Below are 21848 nucleotides of genomic sequence, written 5' to 3'. Positions count from 1 at the left end.
AAGAAAACACATAGATCACTAACTTTAAGCTTTCTTTCTTTTCTTTCTGCCTGTATTTGACCTTAAAAATTTGCTTCTGAAGTTCTTCTGTAATTGTATTTGTGGTACTTTGATAATTACTCGACTGTCCATCTTCTGATTTTCTTTTGCTTTTTCTCATTGATCTATGAATTATTTTTAATAGACCACCTCTATAAGTAGGTATAAAATTTTTACCTTATTTGCATTGCATTTTAAAATACGATTATTTAAATCTCAGTTACTAAGAAAGTAGGTTGTTTTCACATTCACTGTTTGTAGTTTAAAGACTACAAACTTGCATTGTTTCTACTTAAAAAATATGACGCCCCACAGGGTGGTAGTTGTATTCATACAGAATGTTTAAATTGTTAAGCCATTAGCCAGTTATGTACCAGCTGTCTATGGAGTTACCTTCCTTCATTTCCCTTTTTATTTTAGTTCAGTAGGCTTTAAAGATACACGTATAGTCCAATTAATGTGATTTCCTTTGTAATGCCTTCTGTTGCTTCGGAAAAAGAAAGTATGACCTAACAATGTTTGCTGCTTCATTGCAGTGTACACTTATTTCCTATTCACATCAAATTACATGTGACTGTCCTAAAAAGCGAAGGATTAAGGTAACAGTGGATGGTGTTGTCTCTTTGTGTAAAGAGTCATGTCTCCACATTCATAACTTGCCATGCTAAAAAATATTCTTTTGGGCTGGCAAGATGCCTCAGTGAGTGAAGGTATTTGTCACCAAGCCTGAATTTGGTCACCAGGACCCACATGGTGGAAGGAGAGAACTGACTCCCCCAGGTTGTCCTCTGACCTCCACACACATGCCCACACACATGCCCCTAAAGAAACTAATTAACAAATTAACATAATAAAGAACCATAAGCACATCAATAAAGTCCACAGGAGTTTAACATTACAAATGGGGTTGAGTTTGGGGATCTAATGAAAGGAATCCATTTGCTTTGTGAATCTATTGTGCCTTGACAGATTCCCTTTATTACTTAGTTTTCACTCTGGCCATTAACCCTGGAAGACCCAACACATCGAATAAAAGGACAGATCTTTCTCCAGTAACTCAGTGAGACATGTAAATTCTTAAGTGAGGTGGTGGGCAAGTTTACTGCTTTACGCAAAGGTAACAAAAAGGTTTAGAGTCATGGTCAAAGAATGCTTTGGAGAATGCACTCAACTCTAGGAATACAAGGCAAATTTAAAGAGATGGTTTTTAACTGGAGGGAGCTCATATCTCACGGGAGGCACACCCTATTTCTGCACAGATGCTAAGGAAAAGGAATCTGTTAAAACAAAGGATATTTTAACATCATTAAGTAAGGTGGCCATAATCTCAAATTGAAAGATTACAAATGGATGCACTCTCCCTATGAACACAATTGGTTTGAGGTCAAACTTGTCCCACTGGTGTTATCTGTCTCATTCCCCCCCCTCTGGACAGGAGACAACCTCCTCTTAGTAACTGAGGACTGGCTGTGCGGAACCCTTAGTCTAAGTCGTGGTTGGCATCTAGAGTACAACCTGGGAGGGAGTGTTTGCACACAGGGGACATCTGTTAAGGGGAGGCTGAGCCACCCAAGCCCTTCTGTGAGTCCTAGTACGTTGCCCTCCCTGGCAGGCCAGGCTGCTCTGAGCTCATTACTCCGAGTGCAGGCTTTTGTTCGGCATAACCTTCTCACTTCGGAGGTGACTTTGATCCCTGCATTTAGCTGCTTAAGAGCGCTGCAGTGAATTTCTTCTTTGTTTCCAGCGCGCTGGTCCTACTGTCACAGTGCTTTGGCAGAGGAGGCTCCTCGTGCCTCTTGGTGGTCCTGCTGTCTTGCAGAACATGAACCTAATTGCCTTTTCAGGGTGGGGTAATTTAAAACCAAAGCAACCACAATGACAGGCTCTTGTGCTGACACAGCAAGACATTTTGTGGGGGGAATTTTTACATCAGTCTAAGAGACTTTCAGAAAAGGAGGGAGGGTAAGAAAAGTAGGTAACTGTTACAATTTGCTAACACTTTGGCATAGTCCGGTGTCCAAGAAATGACTCAATGATGTAATAGGAAAGGATGAAGAACAAAATCTGACCCTATGTCCTCTGAAAATCTATGACGATGAGCACAGCAATGCTTTTAGTTTTTTACTTTTACTTTTAAGGGAAAGCAAACCTGTGCACACACTTAAGGATATAAGGAGGTCCTTGATTAATTTTAAAGACCAAGGTTTTCCTTCCCAAGTGTCCTAGGATCACAATATGATATAAATTACTGTTTCAACACTCCTGCCACCAAGTCCACACCCACTAATCAGAAATGGTAATGAAGACAGGGTCAGGGATGGTGGGAGGTGACTTTTCACAATAATTTAGAATTCCAGGGTTTCTATGTTGACAGCTGTAATAAAGCAATGAAATCTACATGTTAATTCACTTTTTCCAGATTAAACAAACAAACAACAAACAATCAGTCCGTTTCTGGCAGGTGACAGTGTCAGAGAGGATGAAGCTCAAGGACTTTTCCTTGTATTACAGACTAAGAGCTTCACGCCAACCATGAGAAGACACAGCCTGATATTTTGTTATCTATGCCGCAATCTTCAATTTAAACTCCCCATGTGGTGGCTTTCCCAGCCTTTGGCGTTATCATGTCATACACGGAGCCACACGGAAGAATGGCATCAAGAAAGAAGAGATTACACAGGTGTAACCCCAGCAGAGAGAGGCAGGAGAATCAGTCAAGTCCTGCTTCAGATACAGGGAAAGCTTAAGGCCAGCCTGGACAATCTACTGAAAATCTGTCTCAAGATGAAGTGTAAAAAGAGGCCTGGGGAGAGAGCCCAGCAATAAGTGCTTGCCTAGTGTGTCAGAGGCCCTGGGCTTAATCCTTAATTCTGCAAAAGATAGACAAACTGATAGATGATGCCCATATCCTATGACCTGCTAAGGGGGTGACAATGATCTTCAAGCACAAGGAGTTATTACAGACACAGAAAAATTCTACAATAACCTCATCAGAGACTGGTTGCTTGGTAGGCCATGCTAAGTATGACACTGCCTCCTGCAAGAAAGGAAGGCCCGTTCAAAATGTTTCCTGAGACCCTTGTACTCTGTGGATCACTGGATCAAATGATACCTGCAAAGTAGCCAGGACACTAGAACTCAGTGCAGAATCAGATCTATTCCAAGTACTGGGGAGGCTGAGGCAAGGAGGATTGAGTTTGAAGCTGGCAAGGGCCACATACAAACCGTGTATCAGAACAACAAACCAAACCAAAATAAAACAACACAGGAAGTGGACATGCAACTGCCCGGGGCTCTCAGAGAGGGCGGCAAAGCACAGTACTTAGGAAGTGAGCTCAGGAGCCAGAATGCTGCTCTCAAGCTGGCTCCGCCAAACCCCACCGGCCACACCTCCAGCCTCAGTGCTGTTACCTGTGAATGAGACAGTTATGACACAAAGCTGCTGTGAGGAGCATATGAGGTTGGGTGCAGAGGCACGGATGTCCAGAACAGGCTAATGGTGTCATGGTAGCATATGTAAGATCTCATGACTTGCACATAATGATAAAGCCAATTAGGGTTGTTACAGTCAGTTCCATCCACTTCCTCTCCTGGGATTAGCTATGAGTTTTGATGTATGGTAACACTGGTTAAGAACTGGATCATACTTACTAGATTTATTATGTATTGCCAGCTCAATAAGATACATTATTTTATAGTGTGCAATACCATTTTTTCCAGTTTTCTTTTGTTTCCTTTAAAAATATATATACATTTTCAGATTAAAAAAAAATCAGACCTATAACCAATATATAGGTCATCCCTAGCATCTATCTGCACTTGCATAGTGCGGCTACCTTTCTCTCAGCAACCTTTCTTCTTCCTGTACTACAAAGTCAAATGCATATTTTAGTTTTCTCTTTCATCTACACAAAAAAATAAAGGATATGCTAATATAATTATACACTTTTTTTAAATTAGTAGTTTTGCTAGAACATTATCCAACCTTTTATTTATTCATTCATTTGTTTATTTTTTTTAGAAGGGTCTCTGTATAATGTCTAAGCTGGCCTCAAACTCACCAATCTTGCTATCTTCACCTCCAATTGCTTGGATTCTAGGCATGTCAACTACACCTAAAAATCTCATTGTTTTAACACATACCAAGTATTCCTTTCATGGCTGGCTTCTGTAGAAAACTGTACAACTACAATTGAGAAACCAATTTTGGTAGAAACACCATATAGCATTTTTGTGCCAGCATGGACCCACATCCATTTGCTTGTTCTGCACAAGATGCAGCCTCTGCAGTCTGGAGTCATATACCTTGAGGAGTCTGAAGGCTGTCATCCAGCAAGTACGGGCCTGCTCATCTTCGGCACAGAGCAGACGCAGCTCCTTCATCTCGATCTTCGCTTTGTTTGGCTAGAGGAAAAATGAAAACCCAATCAGTGCAACAGTGAGTAAGCAGGCACCCAGTGTTAAGATAGAGAAGGCTGCCCTCAAATCATAGGCAGTCTGCTGGATGTTACCCAAGCAGAGAGAACATCAAGAGGCCTAAGTATCCCTTGTCCAGTTTAGCCACCACCGGTTTGACGAGCCTTTTTTTAACAACTAGTCATAGACTAGCCTTGAGCTAGTCGCAGTTACAAATCACTCAGCTGAAGAAGAGTGCCTCTCTTGACAAGGAATTCCAGGAGTTGTACAGAACTAATCCTCAGAAGACTGTGAACATGGCTAGCGCAGTGAGACAAAGAGGAAAATGTGCAGTGCTGTGGAGGGGACACTGGTATTCAGAACGTAACTACTTAACTGCCTGCTGCTGAGTTATGGAGAAAAACCTTCAAGGTCACCTCCTCAGGCTTCAAAGGATGGAGGTCCCTTGCAGAGGCTAGCTGGCAAATGGGAAATCCCTTGAGGGTCTTGAATGTCAAGAAGCCTTGACAATGACCATCAGTGGAAGTCCAGGTGAGACTAGTGACACCACTAAGCAGGGCAGGCAGAGGTGGAGCTAAGAGCCCAAGGTCCCTACCGTCCCTGTAGTCACATAGGACAGACAGGGCCATGTGGCAAGTGATAAGATAATTACAGAAGCACACTGAATTGGGCTTCCATGCAAACTCTCTTTGGAGAGATGGAGGAGTGAAGGGCCACCCTGTACTCAGCAGGCATTTTAAAAGATATGTTGGAGCTGGGTGCAGTGGCGCATGTCTATAATCCCAGCAATCTGGCAGGCAGAAGGGTGTGAGTTCGAGGCCAGTCTGGTCTACAAAGCAAGTCCAGGACAGCCAAGGCTACAGAGAAACCGTGTCTCAAAAAACAACAAACAAACAAACACATGTGGAATGTAGAGAAAGGAGAGGCAGTGGCTTTCTGGTTCTCCTAACCCTCCCAAGGTTACTTTATACTTAGCTAGATTGAAGTAGACTCTGATTACTCTTCTTTATGTCTCTCGGCCTGCTAAGCCTTCTCAGCATTCTAAGATCCCTAGAGACTGCTTGAAACCATGTGCCTACTTTCCTCAAGCATCTGGACGATTTAAAAACTATCCAATCCTAAGCACACAGTAAGGCCAGTGGTGGTGGGGGGCTGGGGGCGGTGGTAGTGCAAGGAGGAGTGGGGAAATGATTTCTGCTTGGGAGAAGAAAAGTCCTCTGTATAGTTCCCAGCCCTAGCCCGTGGCAGCACCCTTCGGAGTACCTTAATGCACATCCCATGTTCGTTAGGGGCATTGTACTGCTTCTTTCCAGCAATCAGATAGAAGATGCTGCTTTCCTCCAGGTCAGCCAGCAGCTGCAGGTGTCTGGGTTCCTGCAAAACAGCAGGCAAACAAACGTGAAGTCATATTGGCTGGGAAAAGTCTACAGTGCTGAAAGCTCACTTTTGAGGTTTATAGTCACTTTGCATCTGCCACCTCTTCCCACTGGTCATACACACAAAGCTGAAATGACAGCATGGAATCCGTACCATAGCATAAGCTAAAAACAACAACAACAAAAAACTCCAGCTGTGTGTTATGAACGATGCAGTTCTTAACATTTGCTTAAGCAGAAGGAAAACCATGTTTTGTTCAGAAACATAGGACAGCAATCTGGGCCTAAGCCCATGGCCAGCTTGGATTGAAGTTCCAAAACATGAAATCCAAGTATGCCCCTGCACTGTCTGAGTCAGCTAGGAAGGTCTGCATTCAGCAGTAGGAATCCAAGGCTGAGCATCTAGAGGAGCAATGTGACAAAGGAGCTGCTGTGTTCTGCCATCCGGTTTCTGATAGACCAGTACACTGGTCCCTTTGCGTATAGCAATTGTGTAAACTTCTCATTAGGAAGTTAACACTGGCATAAAAAGAGGTTCAGGGGCATTTTAAAATTAAGCCCAAGTCTACAGCAAACACACTCAGTGCAGGGAGAGGTGGAGTGTTTGGAAACGTACCTTTGAAGTCCCCTTGGTGGAGTAATACAGGCCAGACCTGCGCAGGCACACGTACAGCTTCTTCCAGGACTTGCGTCCTACCTCCTTCACCTGCAAGAACCCTTGGATCTCAGGGCAGCTGCTTGAGTTCAGAAAATTCTGCAAAGGCACAAAATTTTAAAATTAGGCATTATGCACATAAAAATAACAAAAGCAGTTATCTTATTACATATGGCTGACATTCCCTGAACTATTAAAATACTTTAAGGGGAGGAGTTAGACTAATTTTTCTTCCTCCAAATTTCTTAAAATCCCAGCAAAGTTCGTATTGTGTAGAACACAGCAATTAGTACTGAAACAGAGAGAAGCAAATGGCTCCCGCGACGGGGTAGATGCAATGTCGTAAGTTTCCTTAGAAGACGGAACATTTCAGGAATCTGCTCCTTATTTGAAACTTCCAGCAAGTCTGTTTCAGTGAGAATTCAGTTTTTGCTTAGTACCTGCAGAAGCTGGGCCTGACTGCCATTGGACTGCTGGCACCAAGTCACCATCTGATCTGGGAAGAAGTTCTAAGAGACAGGGAAAAACCAAGTGTTATTACAGATGGCAGGTCTATCAACATTAGAAATTCTCCAGGTGTGACCATGATCATCTGTAATTTAGACAACAGTCCTCCTCATTCTGAGGAAGGAGACAGTCTCCATTGACATCCAGCTACCATCAGGTCGTGTATGAGGCCAGTCTGATTACACGGCAACCCAGCTCTTTTTTTTTTTTTTTTTTGGTTTTTCGAGACAGGGTTTCTCTATGTATCCTAGGCTGTCATGGACTCACTTTTGTAGACCAGGCTGGCCTCGAACTCACAGCGATCCGCCTGCCTCTGCCTCCTGAGTGCTGGGATTAAAGGCGTGCACCACCACCGCCCAGCACAACCCAGCTCTTTAAGCCCATGTACCCCTGAGTCTCAGCTAAACCATCTGAAAAATCAGTTTCTATTCAACCCAACTACAAATTCCAAGATTTCAAGAAAGAGACTTACCACCGGATTCTTAAAGAACTCGTACTTCGCATAGTTCTTTCTGAATAAGAATTTACTCTCACTTGGCATGGTGCTTTCCACTTGGACCACAATCTCATGGTCCTCCAGGCACCTCTCTGCAGGGAGAAGTATCACATTTGAGATGGGCTAGGGCAATTTTTACAAGGTCAAAGGCCTGTTCTTTAAGCACTGAGAACAATGAATGTGCCAGGAATGACACTAAATCTTAAGTCTTTCTTTAGTTTGCTGACTGATATCTAAGAGAAATCTTAAAACTCAATAAAATGCAAAAACCAGGTTAGTACTGACTTGTGTGTACTTCTTTTACACGTGGAATTGACACAACATTAATGAGAGAGTCACAAATGATTTTGCCCTCATACTACAAAATTTTAACTCTTGTAATGAACATACTATCACAGCTGGGGAAACACTCAAAAGCAAAGACCCCCCCCCCAGGCAAGGGGGGACCTGCAAGAGGCAGGGCAGGTGACAGCAGAGGGCATACAGATGTTAAGACCAGGGGAGCTGCGGACAAGACACCATAAGCAACAGGTGTACAAAGCAGTCATTGTTCACGCCGAGCTAGTCAGCACTGGCCGTATCATGGAATGTATGCACCAGCTGCACTATGTGTGAAGGCAAAGAAAAGAACATTCTTCGCACAGAGCATTCACTGTGCATGGTGTACAGGCAGGCACGCACGAGCCTCTCAGAACACCTTATGTAAGGGTCTGGAAAGGCTGCACAGCCCCCTCTCTGAACCTCTCTGAGCGCGAAGAACTCAGACTGCTCCCCGCTGATAGGAATAACAGGCTCCGAGGAGCTGTGCCATTCTGTCATGAACGGAGATCAGAGCTCCTCCCACCCAACCCCTGAAAAGCCATAACGGAGGTGATAGTGACAGAGAACTAACCACATCAGACAACAGAATAAACTCTATCAGTGAGTCCACCCCAGGCCGAGTGTGTGACCTGATGCCAGCAGGCGCACACAGATTATGTGAACACGGGGAGTTCTATCCTCAGTCCCAACGGCCTGTCTTTGCACGCTGCCAGAGCTGAGTCCCTGGAAAAGCCTCACCGGGGAAGGAAGAGAGACGCTCAGGACAAGCACTTTAAAGTCCTCAGAACCAGGAGGAAGATGTTCTGTTACTGAAGAGATCTGTGGCCATGGCACCTCTCTTGGAGGACCACCTTTGTTACCAAGAGCGGATTCTGGGCTTTCATTTTGATACTGCAAGAGGGGACAACTTGCTAGAAACATATTTAAAAACAGATTTGTCCCCATGGCATCCACAAATCTTACAGAAAATGAAAAGCCGCGCTTGATGCAAACCTAGAATAGTTTCCATTTACTTCTATCTGGGAGAATTCTCCCTGGAACACATGAATGCTTGTGTTTACACAAGGGTTATATTTCCTCAAGACATATGCGAACAACCACATACGACTTAAGCGCTGACTAAAACTGTGATGCATGGTTTAAAGACAGCCAGGCTTAAGTTCATTCATTTTCAATGGACTTTCTTGTCCAAAAACAGATCAGCGAATTCCATTAGGAGTTTTACTCAGAGAAAATATTTTAAACAAACTTAAAACAACCCAATAGCCTGTAGGTGGTTGTTTTACAGACTAAAATATTTTAAAATGCAGAGTAAAACAGGGAGGTAGCAGCAGCCCAGGCAGTGGCTAGCTCTAAATCAAATGTGTTGTGCTTTCCAAAGAACTCTGCGGAGGCAGCGCGGGCTCTGTGGGGAGCGTCCCAGCTAAGACCAATGCTGTGGTCTATACAGCTCTGATCCTTAACAGCAGCTGCCTGGGAGAGCTCCTGGCGAAGCGGCACATACTGCACGTACACAGGGGGAGGAGGGGGGAAGGGCATGTGCCTGGGGAAGGAGGCGGGGGAAACTGGGCCCCACTGCGGTTTCAGGTAACCGGTGACTGCCAAGCTGGCCGGCCCAAGCAGCCCTAAAAGATCACGCTTCTCCCACCCCCACCCCCCCTGCTAGTCTGCTGACCCCAGAGGGGCCTCACTGTGGCTCTTCATGCAAACCAGCTGCAGTGTCAACTCCTGTTTCCTTCCTCGGTAAAGCGGGGGTGGGGGTAGGAGTGGGGGGTGGTGGGGAACAGTTGGAGAAACCCTGCTGAGCCCTTGCTCACAGCTTCAGAGCTGGTGGCCTCAGGCTGCTATGGAATGCCTCTAGGCACAGACGTTTGCCTACAACTTGTTACCTTCAAGTGGCTGCCTGTGGACTTCCTGCTGTTCCAGGGGTCCCGAGTAAAACTGCAGCAAACACTGCTGCTCTTCAGGCTACTCGCAAACTACTTTGTGTTCATGTGGAAGAAGTCCTCAGAGGCCATTTGCTATTTTTCAAATTTCTGAAACTATGTTCAGCATCTGTATCACTATCACACTATGGGGGGGGGGAAGGGGGCTTGAGCATCAGATAACTCCAAAAGGAAATTGTACTTCTTTGCTTTTAAAGGACACAGCTACTTAGTGCCTCAGGAGAAGCCTGTCCAGGCCAGGTAGCACGGAGAAATCGAGTGGAAGAGAGAACAGACCGAGGCTCAGTGCAGCCTCTCAGTTGGCTCAGCCGTCCTCCCCTACCCCCTTCCGCCTGGTAGAAAGTCTTAGGCCTCTGGGTTGACTGGCGGGGAAGTCTGTCTAAGTCACCTTGACGCCAAGCCACCCCGCAGCCTTCCTTCTATCCATATATTTTAACGGGTGAAAGGGAACCACAGACAGAACAGCAACCCACATCAGGCTCCATCCGGGGAACTGGGGGTCTAAAGGAGCCCCTGCCTGGAATAAACACAAAGTTGTAAACAGCCTCCAGGAAGCCACTTCTGGCTCTGGGGGTTCCTATCTAATTCACACAAGCTACAGTACTCCTCTGTGCTGTGTAGGATATTTAAGGACTCTCTCCTTTCTAACCTCACGGTCCCTGCTCCCCAGCCCAGCACACTTCCTTCTTGATGCTTGCAATGTGTCTGGGGCTGGATGTGAGAGCCCTAGTGCCAAGTGACCCTACACTGCAATCCCATTTTCAAGTGCCACTCGTGGGGGAAGACTATGTTCTGTCACTGTGTCGTCTTTGTGAGAAACTGTTCTGGAGGAAGGGGAGAGTGTAGAAGTTTGTGGCTCACATGCTTAGACAAAAAGGGCTGCCCCCCACTCCCCTGTCGAACTATTCCCACACACAGAGGTATGGGAAGTCCTAATCAGGAAGACAGCATGTAAAAAGACCCCAAAGGACTGGAGAATCTGCCCCCACCACGGGAAATGCAAGACATTACTCATAGGTACAAGGCAGATAGGGTAGAAACACCACTGTTACTGTTTCTCCATCAGTCCACTAGATGACTAGTAACCATATACATTATACATGTTGTGCATTATAAACAAATACATTATTTACATTGTGCAACACACACACACACAACACACACAAATTATAGACTCCTCTAGCAAAAAAGGGAGTCAGCTCACATAGGCTGTCTTTGCCACTGTCTCCACTTTAAAGGTGTGATATTAAGTTTCCAGTAGATCAGCTAAAATCAGCATAGTTATTGTTTTGAAAACCTTAATCTGAGGTCACCTCGAAACTAAAACGATCAGAATGCTATCCTTGTGCTCCCACTGCCCACAGTTTTGGGCCATGGTCTGCGTTAGGATTTGCCTGAAAGACTTGCACACAGTTTCCCTGTGTGGCTTCCTCCCTAATAAGAAGACTCAACATACGACTGCCTAAGAGAATCATTTCCATGGAGACAGGGATTCCCAGGAATGTGGGGCAGGGTGGTTCCACACTGAGCATAGGTGAGGCCCCACTTTTCAGGCCAGGACCCAGAAACACACCCTAAAGCAACATCCATTACAAAGAGCCTCCACAAGCCTGTGGTTCAGCCATCCGCACCAGGGTAGGTTAATGCTAAGATGTGAGTAGGGCTTTCTGGGGGGAACCGCAAAGCGCTGCCACACCTTTCCAGGAGTAGGACTCTGACAAGCGACTGCTGTGGAACTGTGGCAGAAACAGGATTTCCTTTTAAAGGGCTAATTAGCTCTGTTCTTTTTTGTCTTTTACTTAAATGATAGGTTCGAGTCAGCACACGCACACGCACAGCCCTCACAAGGAGAGATGGATGAGAATGAGAAGGCCGGAATCGCGCTTGTGTTGGAGTTGCTCTAGAAAATCCAGCCCAGTTGGAAAATGTGTTTCACTTGTCCCTAACAAGAAAGGAATTGGCTTGGAAAAGATACCTGAGGAAGAACATTTGGACACAGCCAGCTAATCAAGATTCTGGCCGTGTGAGGATCACTAATTGCCTTTTTGGTCAAATGGAACCCAATTTTTAACCTGAAGGTTCTTGTTTCTTTTTAAATAATTTCATTTACTCCACACCCCACCCCTCTGCTTTTTTCCATCTTCATTTGATTTTACAGTGAAGCACTATTTGTTTTAAATTAAACTAAACAGTTATGACTAAGAGAAAAGAACAAAGAGAGGGACACAGAAATACAGCCCTAAGAAGGATGTACATGCATGGATGTGCCCCCTTTTTTCCTACTGGCTCAAAGTAAGGACTCTGTCTGGTTATTTGCAAAGGCTTAACATCTGATTTATCCACTGTGTGGTGCCTAGAAACCAAGGGCTCTAATAAGAAACCCTTGAATTGAAATTTCTAGACCATGCCCTGTACATTAAGAAGTCCATGTAGATCTGCATCGCATCCGTTTTCTCAGTGCTAGCTGTATGCGATTATATCCACAGACTACACATAAGAAGAAGGGCTTGTCACAGTGTTTTTCAGATAGAAAGGAAACACTTTTTTCAGTCAGCAGATATTGCTGATGGCTGTAATAGAGCACTGTAAGGTCCATTCATAGTGTCTGACAGGCCCCGCCCCCCATAGTCACTCATTACGGAGCAGGTGAAGGAATATGGCAGAAGGTAGGTAGTGAGAATGGAAGAGGCTCTGAGCTTCACTGTCATATGACTGGACTTAGGATCACCATGGAAACATGCATAATTTGTGGTGGGATTTTCCAGAGGGGTTTGAGCCAGGAGGAGTTTAGGTGAAGAGTCCTCACAGGGTCCAGAATTCAGTCAAAGCAGGAAACAAGGCGAGCTAGCAGCCATCCCTCTCTGTTCCTTCACTGAGATGAAATGGAATTCTGTTGCCACGACTTGCCCCAATCCTTAAACAGTAAGATCCTACCCCACACCAAAACCACCCTCCTTAAGTTTTTTTTTTTTTAACTTCATAGTGATGGGAAAAGTAACTAAAACAACTAACAAGGGTTCTAATTGCTTGCTTCAAACCATTACGGGTCTCTAAAAGTCCCAAGAAAGGCAGGAAATAGTAACTCAGGCTCACATCACACTTCCTATGCTTAAAACTGTATGCTAGCTGCTGGAAGAGTGCCAATTAAGTCAGTGAAATTTTTTAAGCCAAGAGGTTGCAATCCACTTTACTAATCTTTCAAAAGAGTTATAAGGAGAACTTAAAACTGTGGAATTTGATATCTCTCTTTTGAGACATAGAAGACATGAGAAAATTATTGCTTAATTGAGTGAAAATTGTTTTTAAATACCTGCATATGATTTTACAGGCTTCAGACTTCATGCAAATAAGAATTTAAACAAAAAGTCTGACAGGCTTCTTTACCCAAGATGAACCAATTGGTGGCGGGGGAGCACGCCCTAGCAAATTCTGGAAATAGGCCTATTTGGAAATAGTTCCAAATATTCTATGGTATAAAATGTGTTCTTGTTCTGTAGGTAAGATACAGACATATGCATGCCTGTGCACACATGCACACACAGTGTAGGCATCACCTCAGATTATACATACTCCTGTGAGACTCCCTGTCCCTACTGCACAGGAACCGTGCCTCCTCTCTTCCTATCCTCAGGATGAGCTACTCTACTCTCTGAGATGGGCTCCAACTGAAGGGTTCCAGGCATCTAGGAGAAGAACCAAGTCATAGATCGCCTGGGCTAAGCCTTTGTGAAGTTACTGCTTTGAGATGCCAAAGAGAGATTCTCAGAGTGTCGGAGGGAGAGGACTTGGAAGGAAGAAAAGAAATTTAGGAGAAAGGGACCAGAAGGAGTGGAGAGCAACAATGTGGCAGGAAATGGTGACACGTTTACATTTGGCTGTGCATACCCATTTGATCACACACTGAAATCCCCAGGTGCTGTTCCCAAGCCAGAAAACCAGTCCCCTACCTAATCCCAGTTGTGGGTGGTGCTCCACCAGAGTCCAGCTGTTGTCATCCACACAGTGACTTTTGTAAACCAGCAACTGGCACAGGTCCCTGGCTGTCATGTCGGTTAGAATCTCCACCACTTTGCTTGTCCCATCTTCACTAAAGACTTTGACATCCTGCAACATACAAATAGGACAAGTACAGATGAAACAACTCTGCATTTACATGGAAGAAAGACAGACAAGATAAAACAAAAGTAAAAACACGAGTGTCTCCATACATGGACAAGTGGTTTTCTGGCTCCACAGATGTAGGCTTTCCTCTCCTTGGAGGAACCAGGGACCCACATAGGCACAGATAGCACATAGCCAAGCCACCAGCCTGGCTCAGAGAGGAGCAGAACTCACTAAATATTACCGGTGGTCCCAGGTTGGACAGTTTACACTCGGACAAACTCAGCAAATGTCTGAGTTGATCCTCCTTCTCCCCTAAGTCGTGATGACTCTCTTCTCTCCGTTCTCAGAGTCCTGCAGCTCCTGTCACCTCTACACCCTCCACCGATCCTGGGGCATGGGAGGCAGCTGAGATAAACGAATGAGGGATATGCTAATATTTAGACTGATGAAAAGAAGGCACAGACGGATACACTCAGGAAATTGTATGGCCCTTCTCCTACAAGACTGAAAATAAGTTTCCATGGAAAATACATTTTCCATGTCCTATTCAAGACCGTGAAAACCAAATAGGCCCTAGGGAAGAGGCATAATAGAAATCTCCGAGATTACAAATATCACCTTCTCCAGTTGATGGGGATACAGTCTTTAAGGGATAGTGAGATGTATTTAAACAAACAAAAACAACCACAGCAAAACCCCACAGGAACAACAACAGTGACAACAAGACTCCCCCAAGTATCTTACCTCAAGAGCATGGATAAAGCAGTCAGAGGAACACCGTGATTGCCTACTGCCTGGTAGACTGTTTCTGGTGTTTCCCTACCTGGGAGGAGGCTGGGCCCCCACAGTCCTGCAAGGGCTGCAGTCCTGGGCAGCTTTACCCTGATCAAGGCTGCCTTTGCTGCCTGCCTGCCCGCCATCTTGTCTCTGAGGCAGGGCTCAAACCAGGCCAGCAGCCCAATCTTGCCCCTTTCCTGGGATTGGTGTAACTAACCATGGGCTCTCCTCCTCCTCCTCCTCTGCAGGAAGACCTGGGGGTGAGGCTGATGACAATGGTGACAACATCAAAGACACATAGCATGACTGACTACAAAAATCCCCAGGCAGTGAAACCCTAGGAGGACATTCAGGCTGGAGAGTGCATGTGTTCTCTGGGTTCAGACCAGCATCTATTAATCTGTGTCCTTAATTGCTGCCATCACGGGCAACGTCAGTCTGCTATCAGCCTCAGCTGACTGACTGTTAGCTGGTCCTGATGAACCTCTTCCAGTGGCCCAGTCCTCTGACCCCTTCTCCAGCTCATGTGCTTGGAGGGCTAACTCTATGGAGGGGAGTCAGGCCAGCACTGGGGGAGGGTACTGTGGCCCCTAGGGGTAGGAGCTCTGTCTACATAATTTTGTAGAGAAGGCCCCTACTACTGAAGGACAAGGTAGCCTGAGGCTAGGGAGGGAGAGGTTATATTCTTCTGGCTTTGAACTCCAGGTGGGGCGGGGGAATGCTTCAAGGGTATCAGAAGGGCCCTTTTCTATGCGAGACAAGCTAGGAGAACCCAAAGGGCCTCTCGCCTCGCCACTCCCTGACTTAGAAAAAAAATCTCAGGATTTGCTTTCAAAACCCACTTTCACTTTTTAAAGAAAAATACCCCTCCCTCTTCTGGAATTTATGTCTCACTCAGTGAAAGTTTGCTTCTACCAGCAAAGCAGATGCCTACACACAGCTCACATGACTGACTCAGTCTAGGAACTAACACTTAATTCAAATCAAGAAAATATGTCTGTGGTCTCTAGGCAAGAACATTCCTTCTAAAATGCTTTAACATAAAAGAAACAGAACTTTGGAAAGTATAAATGCATTTGATATCCTGGTCTGCATTTGTGCAGGGCCTAAGTCGGTGAAGCTTTCCACTCCCCAGATCCGTCTCCTAACACTCTTCCTTTCCTAAGCTTCGAAACATTTATGTGGTTACAGCAAACACTGTCTCCTCCAGGAAAGTTATGTGGCGGTGAAGTGTGTGTTTCATGTCTCCCCAAGTCCACTCGCCACTCTTCCTGCCCAGATCAGCCATGGCTCCACATTTCAATGTCTGTTTTCAGCCCACTGCATTTTTCTTTAAACTCTTCTTTTTCCCTCAGATGCTCCACAGCCACCCCTCCCCCGATCTATATATAGTCTGGGCAGTACAAACTAACACGTACTCTATCACAGGGTTATCTCCACTGCTTTGCTATTCCCACAAAAATCCAGGTTGGCAGGAGAGGGCAGTACGTGATGGGCAAAAGGCCTCCCTCTCCCTGAACCCCAAAGTCTGTGACAGAGAACAGACAGAAAAGCACACACCTCCCGTTGTAGACTCTAACTGACACACCATTCTTCGGCTATTTCCCCACACTCCACAGGGCCTGCTGCCCGCAAGCCAAACAACCTCCAAGACAGAGCTCTGGAAAAACCATTACACATACCAACAGTGTTGATCTGGGTAAATGTTGGAAGCTACAGAAGGGACGTTTTGTAGCAAATATATAAGGCACAAAGCTAATGCTGTGTGCAGCTCCAACGTCCTTCCACGGAATCTTTTAAAGGAGGGTTCTAGATGGAGCATTTTGTGCCACACTGTCATCTGCCCCTTTAGCTGTGGTGGGGCTCATTAAGGAATCAAGTAAGGGTTGTATATTTCATAGGTCTGTGCAAAAACCTGGGCCAAGAGCTTCTGGGAGCAGCCCAGGCCTCTTAGGCACACTGAATGCTCTCATTTCTTATCCAAGGTGGACACAGAAGGTTCTCTCAAGCAGATCGGGGTTCTGGGCCCCCAGCAACTCACATTTCAGCAGAGTAAGAGCCATAAATACTGGCAGCTATTTTTGATGGTAGAACTACCAGGGCACATACGAATCTGTGCAATACTGGAAGGAGGTGGGGAAGCTGGAGACCCATAGTTTGATCCTGACACAGCCAGGGAACTCCTTACGACTCACTTTCCTCATCTGAACCCTGAAATCTGTCTTGCCAATGGGTCGGATACATACACAATGCCTGATGCTCCACGTCTGAAACTTTGGCACTGGTGACCTGTTTTGGCATGGTAGCTAGGGCTGGTTCTAAGCAGCAACTATAGAACCAGAGGGAGCCACAACTCCCTTTATCACTCACCTGACCTTTCTGAGCCTCAGTTTTTCCATCTGTGAGGGGGGAATCCCTGAGTGACACTGGCCTCGCAGTGTTGGGATGACACTGGCTAATGGGGTGCCTCTTTGAAAATCTCTAATTGTCCACAGACCTAGGATGGGTGGGTTGGGTCAGCGGAAAGCCTGGAGGCAACTTAGTAGAGAGATTTGGAAGCCTCTAAATGCCTATTCACCAGTTCTCCCAATTCTTAGAAAGCAAACCTCAACTGGTTAAGATGCAATGCGAAAGCATCACGCACTAACTAACCAAATAGTCAACTGCTTTAAGAATAAAACAGCGATGTGAAGGAGAACAGGCACAATGACATCAACAGCACCCCTCTTTTAGAGGGGGGCAGGGAGGGAATCCTTTCTCCCTGGCCCACTACACACACTCTGCTGTAAGGGCTCTGATGAGGTAATAAAACGGCCCATTGTTCCCAGACTTTCTGTTGTCATTTCCTATACATTCACCATATAGGGCAAAGAACAAAAGGCCCTTTCTTTGCAGACTTAAAGGAAGGTGTTTAAGAACAAGTAGTGCTGAGGCACATCTGCTGGTGGTGGGGGTGCAGGGGACCCTAAGCTCCAATCTGGGATGCCTGGCTTTTTGTCTTCTTGGCCCCCAGCAGGTGGACAGTATGGGGGTCTTTTGGGCCTCCCTGCTCCCAGTCTTGGCACAGACTCTCACCACAGCTTCCTGTAATAGTCAGACCTCGCCGCTGCTGGCTGGGGTCTAAGGAATCTCGTTACTGAATTCAAAAGATCTTCTGACTTGGGCAGTAAAACTGTGCCAGAGGCTCACCTTATAAAAATAGAAAACAGGACACTCGGAGCTCTGTGCCTCCCTGGCCCCCATCACTAGCTGTCTGCAGTGCAAGATGTCCCTATGTATATGGTCTGGTCCCTGAAGCATGCAGGCTGATGGCCCAGACACTAGACAGTAACTGGCAGTAGTAGACATCTGAAGGCAAAAGCTCTTGGACCCTGAGCTGTCTTCATTTGTCATTTGCCTAAATAACTCCTTAGATCAAAAGATCTTGCAGGGTTTAGGCTGGAGTTTTTGCCACACTAGAGGCTTCACTTCTGGAGAGGCTGACCAGGGCAGTGTGCTCTGGGGAAAGGCATGCAGGGGATACTCAGGGAATCCTACACCGAGAGTCTCAGCAGTAACTCCATTTTATTCTGCAACTACAGGGCCTAGAAGGACAAAGGCAGAATGGTCAAGCTGAAGCAAGTAGAGCAATGTGCTCAAGGCAGATGCCATACCAGCCCCATAAGAAGCATTTCTGGAGGCAGCAGGGTTTTCCCAGTGACAAAATATCAGTCCTGGGGCGAGGTTTGAACCCAGGGCTTTCTGGTCTAGTTGGCCTTTTTTCCCCTTTACCAATCAGCTGTCTCTCAGCCTCTTGAATCCTTCCTGCTACAAAGACTACAAGACTTTTTCACTGAGATGTCCCTAATATCCAAACAGAGGGACGGAGGAGGGCTTGATGCCTAGGAGTTCTAGGGTGACTAGGACAGGCTAAGTTAATTTCAGTAAAAAAAAAAAAAAAAAAAAAAAAAAAAAGAACTTGAGCTCTGCTCTAAGTAGAACCTTATCAACTTCACTTTTCAGTTAAGATTTATGAATATTTTAAGTGCTTGGAAGCACCTTACAAATGAGGCAGTTCTGAGTATCCCTAAAAATAGTTCTCAAAACCTGAACAGGGCTTTTGCAGTCCTAAATTAGGCTCCTCTCTACAGTGAAAGGGCCTCACCGGGCAAGAATGCCCTGCACCACTCCTGCTTCCACAGACAGGCTTATCTGGGTAAGTGAGCAGATCTTGTTTTACTTATCTGCATACATATATTTAACTCATCTGAGATGCATAGAGTCTGCTAGTTTGACAAAACTTATTTTTAATAAATCAGCACCACTTCATAGCAAATAAAACTGAAAGACACTTAGGAAAAAAATCTGTCAGTGAATTAAAGAGGAGTCAAAACGAGGCCTTCTTACCCTCCGTGGCCCCCACAGCTGCGTGGCACAAAGGGCAGCACTATAAGCTACAACGAGCTTTTCTCTAATTGTGTGCCTGTAAGAAAGTTTACTTTGCAGACCCGTCACGAAAGTAGCAGCTCATAATAACGAACAGTAAAGGGCCCTTAATAAAACAAAATATTCTGCGGATGTACTGTGATAAAAGTTATTCAAGTAAGGCACTGCTCTAAAAACGTTTGACTTATTTACTCTTACCTTTTCGGTTAAAGAAAGTATTTTGCAGCTTCTCTTTTGTCATTTCCCAGTGGCCGGTGTCACTATCATTGGGCTTTAGAATTTTTATTAAGTAAAACAAGGGTTCCTTGAATTCAAGCATCATGATTCCACAATCCACAATCACATGTATACATGAGCATATTTATACAATGCCAACACACACACACATTGTGCAAAGGCACACATGTTTGCTAGCTTTATGTAGAAATGACGTGATTCCTGTATCAAACTGGAAAACTATGGTAAGGAACAAAAGGGGAAATGGAATCTGCTAATCATTGACGGTTCACAGACTCCACTGTGACAACATTCTTCTGCATAGATATTTATAAATAGAAGCCCTGACAGAATTGTGATCATACTGCACACACACTTTAAGGCTGGGCCGCGTAGCTTCACATCACATCACGAACACCGCGCCATGTCATCAGTGCTTTCTCTGCTGCTTTACAGCTCACAAGGCATCAAAGATGAAGAATTCTCCCACGCTGCCCGCTGCCCCCCTTTTCGTTCTTATTATAGAATTACTAGGACTATCTTCAAATATATATCTTAGTGCATATGTTTATTTTTTTAAGATGAATTGCTAGACGTTGTGCCTTGCTAAAATATCTCTCTACAAGACTTAAACATTTCCCACGAACTTTGTTGGCCAGACTTTTTGGGAAAAATGCTCAAGTTGTTGAGGAGCAAGTAAAATTGTGAACACAGCCATCTGTCATCTCCAGATCTCCCGCCCCCCCAGTTTCCTGGGTAGATATTTTCTCCTGGTGCCCACTTCTCACTCCTACAACACTAGATAGAAATTGTGGGACAGCATGGACATTGAGCCCTCATGTCCTCAACATACGTGGTCCTAGGCTTTGCTACCTGCTGCATGTGCCAACGCCTCTGTTTGGATGTCCTAGCAGCAATATAGGACACAGGGTGTCACACAAGCAGTATCTCACAAAGAGTGACAGACTCAATGACCTTCCCTCGCATACCTAGAGACAACCCAGAGTGCATTCATCGACATCACACACACCTCCCCTCCAAGAGGGCTGTGTTTCTGATACTAGAAATCAGGCAACCCAAGCAAATCTTGCCACTGAGGACACCACTAACAACTTCTGGCCTGCTGGGCAGAAAAGTCAGTTGGACAAGCACACAAGAAATTCAAACCAAGAACTGTGTGTGTGCGTGTGCGTGCTAACTCCTTTAAACCAAGGGAACAAGGTTCTGTTGAGCAGAACCTTAGACGGCCCTGCCTGAAAAGGGAGAAGGACCTAAGAGTAATGGTATACGTTTTAGCCCTTTCTTCCAACTAGTTGGTGCTCTCGGAGTCAAAGAGCTTTCCAGGACAAATGAGTGACACTGCTTCAAACCTCTTAAGTTTGTTTCTCTGCTCCAGACAGGCTCAGTAAATGGCTTCTGGAGCTTCTCGAAACTTCAGAAACAACTAATCAACAAGATGGATTGTCTGCCCCTCTGCTTTCACATCCTGGGCCCCTGTCGCCCCAGAGTCCCAGTGATGTGAGGCCAGTGGTAGGAATCTAAAACCAGACTGCAACAAGTAACAGAGCCGGGCCAGGGGCCAGTTCCACCAAACCACATGCCTTCGCATCTCATTCCAAGGGACAGACTGTATTTGACACTATTTATAAAATGACTATATATATACATATACCATATATGTATATATACTATAAACCATAAATCGCTTAGCTTAGCAATGACACTGTTAGGAATGTACCCACCCCATCTATTAAGTGACCAAAGACATATGTACAAGAACAGTCACTGTAGCTTTGTTTATTACAGTAATAAGGAAGGAATTATAAACACTGAAAATGTTAATCAGCAGGGCACTCAGTCAAAAATGAATCTTGATGCCTCTGTGTGACAGAACACATGAGAATGAACACCAATTCTATGAAAATGGTACGCAGATACTGTCCTCACTACCCACCTCTGGAAATGAGACTACAGTTAGGAATTTATGGAAAGAATAATCTCACTTTTAACAATAGTGGCAAAACACCTACAAAAGCCACCTAAGGGAGAAAGGGCTTTTCTTAGCTCACAGTTTCCAATTACAATCCAGTGGCTGGAGCTTGAGGGAGTTGTTGGTCACACTATAGCCATAATCAGAAACACAGAGCAAAGACGAATGCACCCTATGCTTAGCTTACATCCTCTACGTTATACAGGATAGGATTCCTTGCCTGGGGATGGGTCTCTGCCCCCCTCCCCTTAATTAACACAAGATAAGTTAATCCTCACCTCTCAGATGATTCTAGATTTTCTCAAACTAACAAGTAACACTAACCATTACAACCTCAAGATGAGGTCCCATGTAGCCCAGGCTTGCCTTTAACTCACTATGCAGCCAAGACTGACCATAAAGTTTGATTCTCCTGCTTCTACCTCCTGAGTGCTGAAAACACAAGCATATACCATGCATGTGAGTTTTATGTAGCCCCAGGGGTCAAATCCAGGGCTTCATGCACGCTAGGCTAGCATGCTGCTGACTGAACACATGCCCAGCCACAGATACCTTCTTGTAGTGTTGGTTTCATGCTTCA

General features: G+C 45.3%; 1 protein-coding gene across 2 annotated transcripts in view; it reads right to left on the bottom strand.

The window, feature by feature from the left end:
• Positions 1-21848, bottom strand: part of GRB10 (growth factor receptor bound protein 10) — a 117771-nt gene that overhangs the window by 8465 nt on the left and 87458 nt on the right. For both annotated transcript variants that reach the window (XM_084798323.1, XM_084798324.1), the window contains exons 6-11: positions 13704-13860; positions 7466-7581; positions 6927-6995; positions 6448-6585; positions 5719-5829; positions 4345-4443 (exon numbers count right to left, since the gene is read on the bottom strand). In XM_084798323.1, the coding sequence (XP_084654449.1) occupies positions 4345-4443; positions 5719-5829; positions 6448-6585; positions 6927-6995; positions 7466-7581; positions 13704-13860 (690 nt within the window). The remainder of the gene's footprint in view (positions 1-4344; positions 4444-5718; positions 5830-6447; positions 6586-6926; positions 6996-7465; positions 7582-13703; positions 13861-21848) is intronic.

The sequence above is a fragment of the Acomys minous genome (genome assembly GCF_964271855.1).
Source record: "Acomys minous genome assembly, chromosome: 10".
Classification (NCBI taxonomy): Eukaryota; Metazoa; Chordata; class Mammalia; order Rodentia; family Muridae; genus Acomys; species Acomys minous.
The sequence above is the reverse complement of the archived record's forward strand: the minus strand, read 5'-3'. Positions and strand labels throughout refer to the sequence as shown.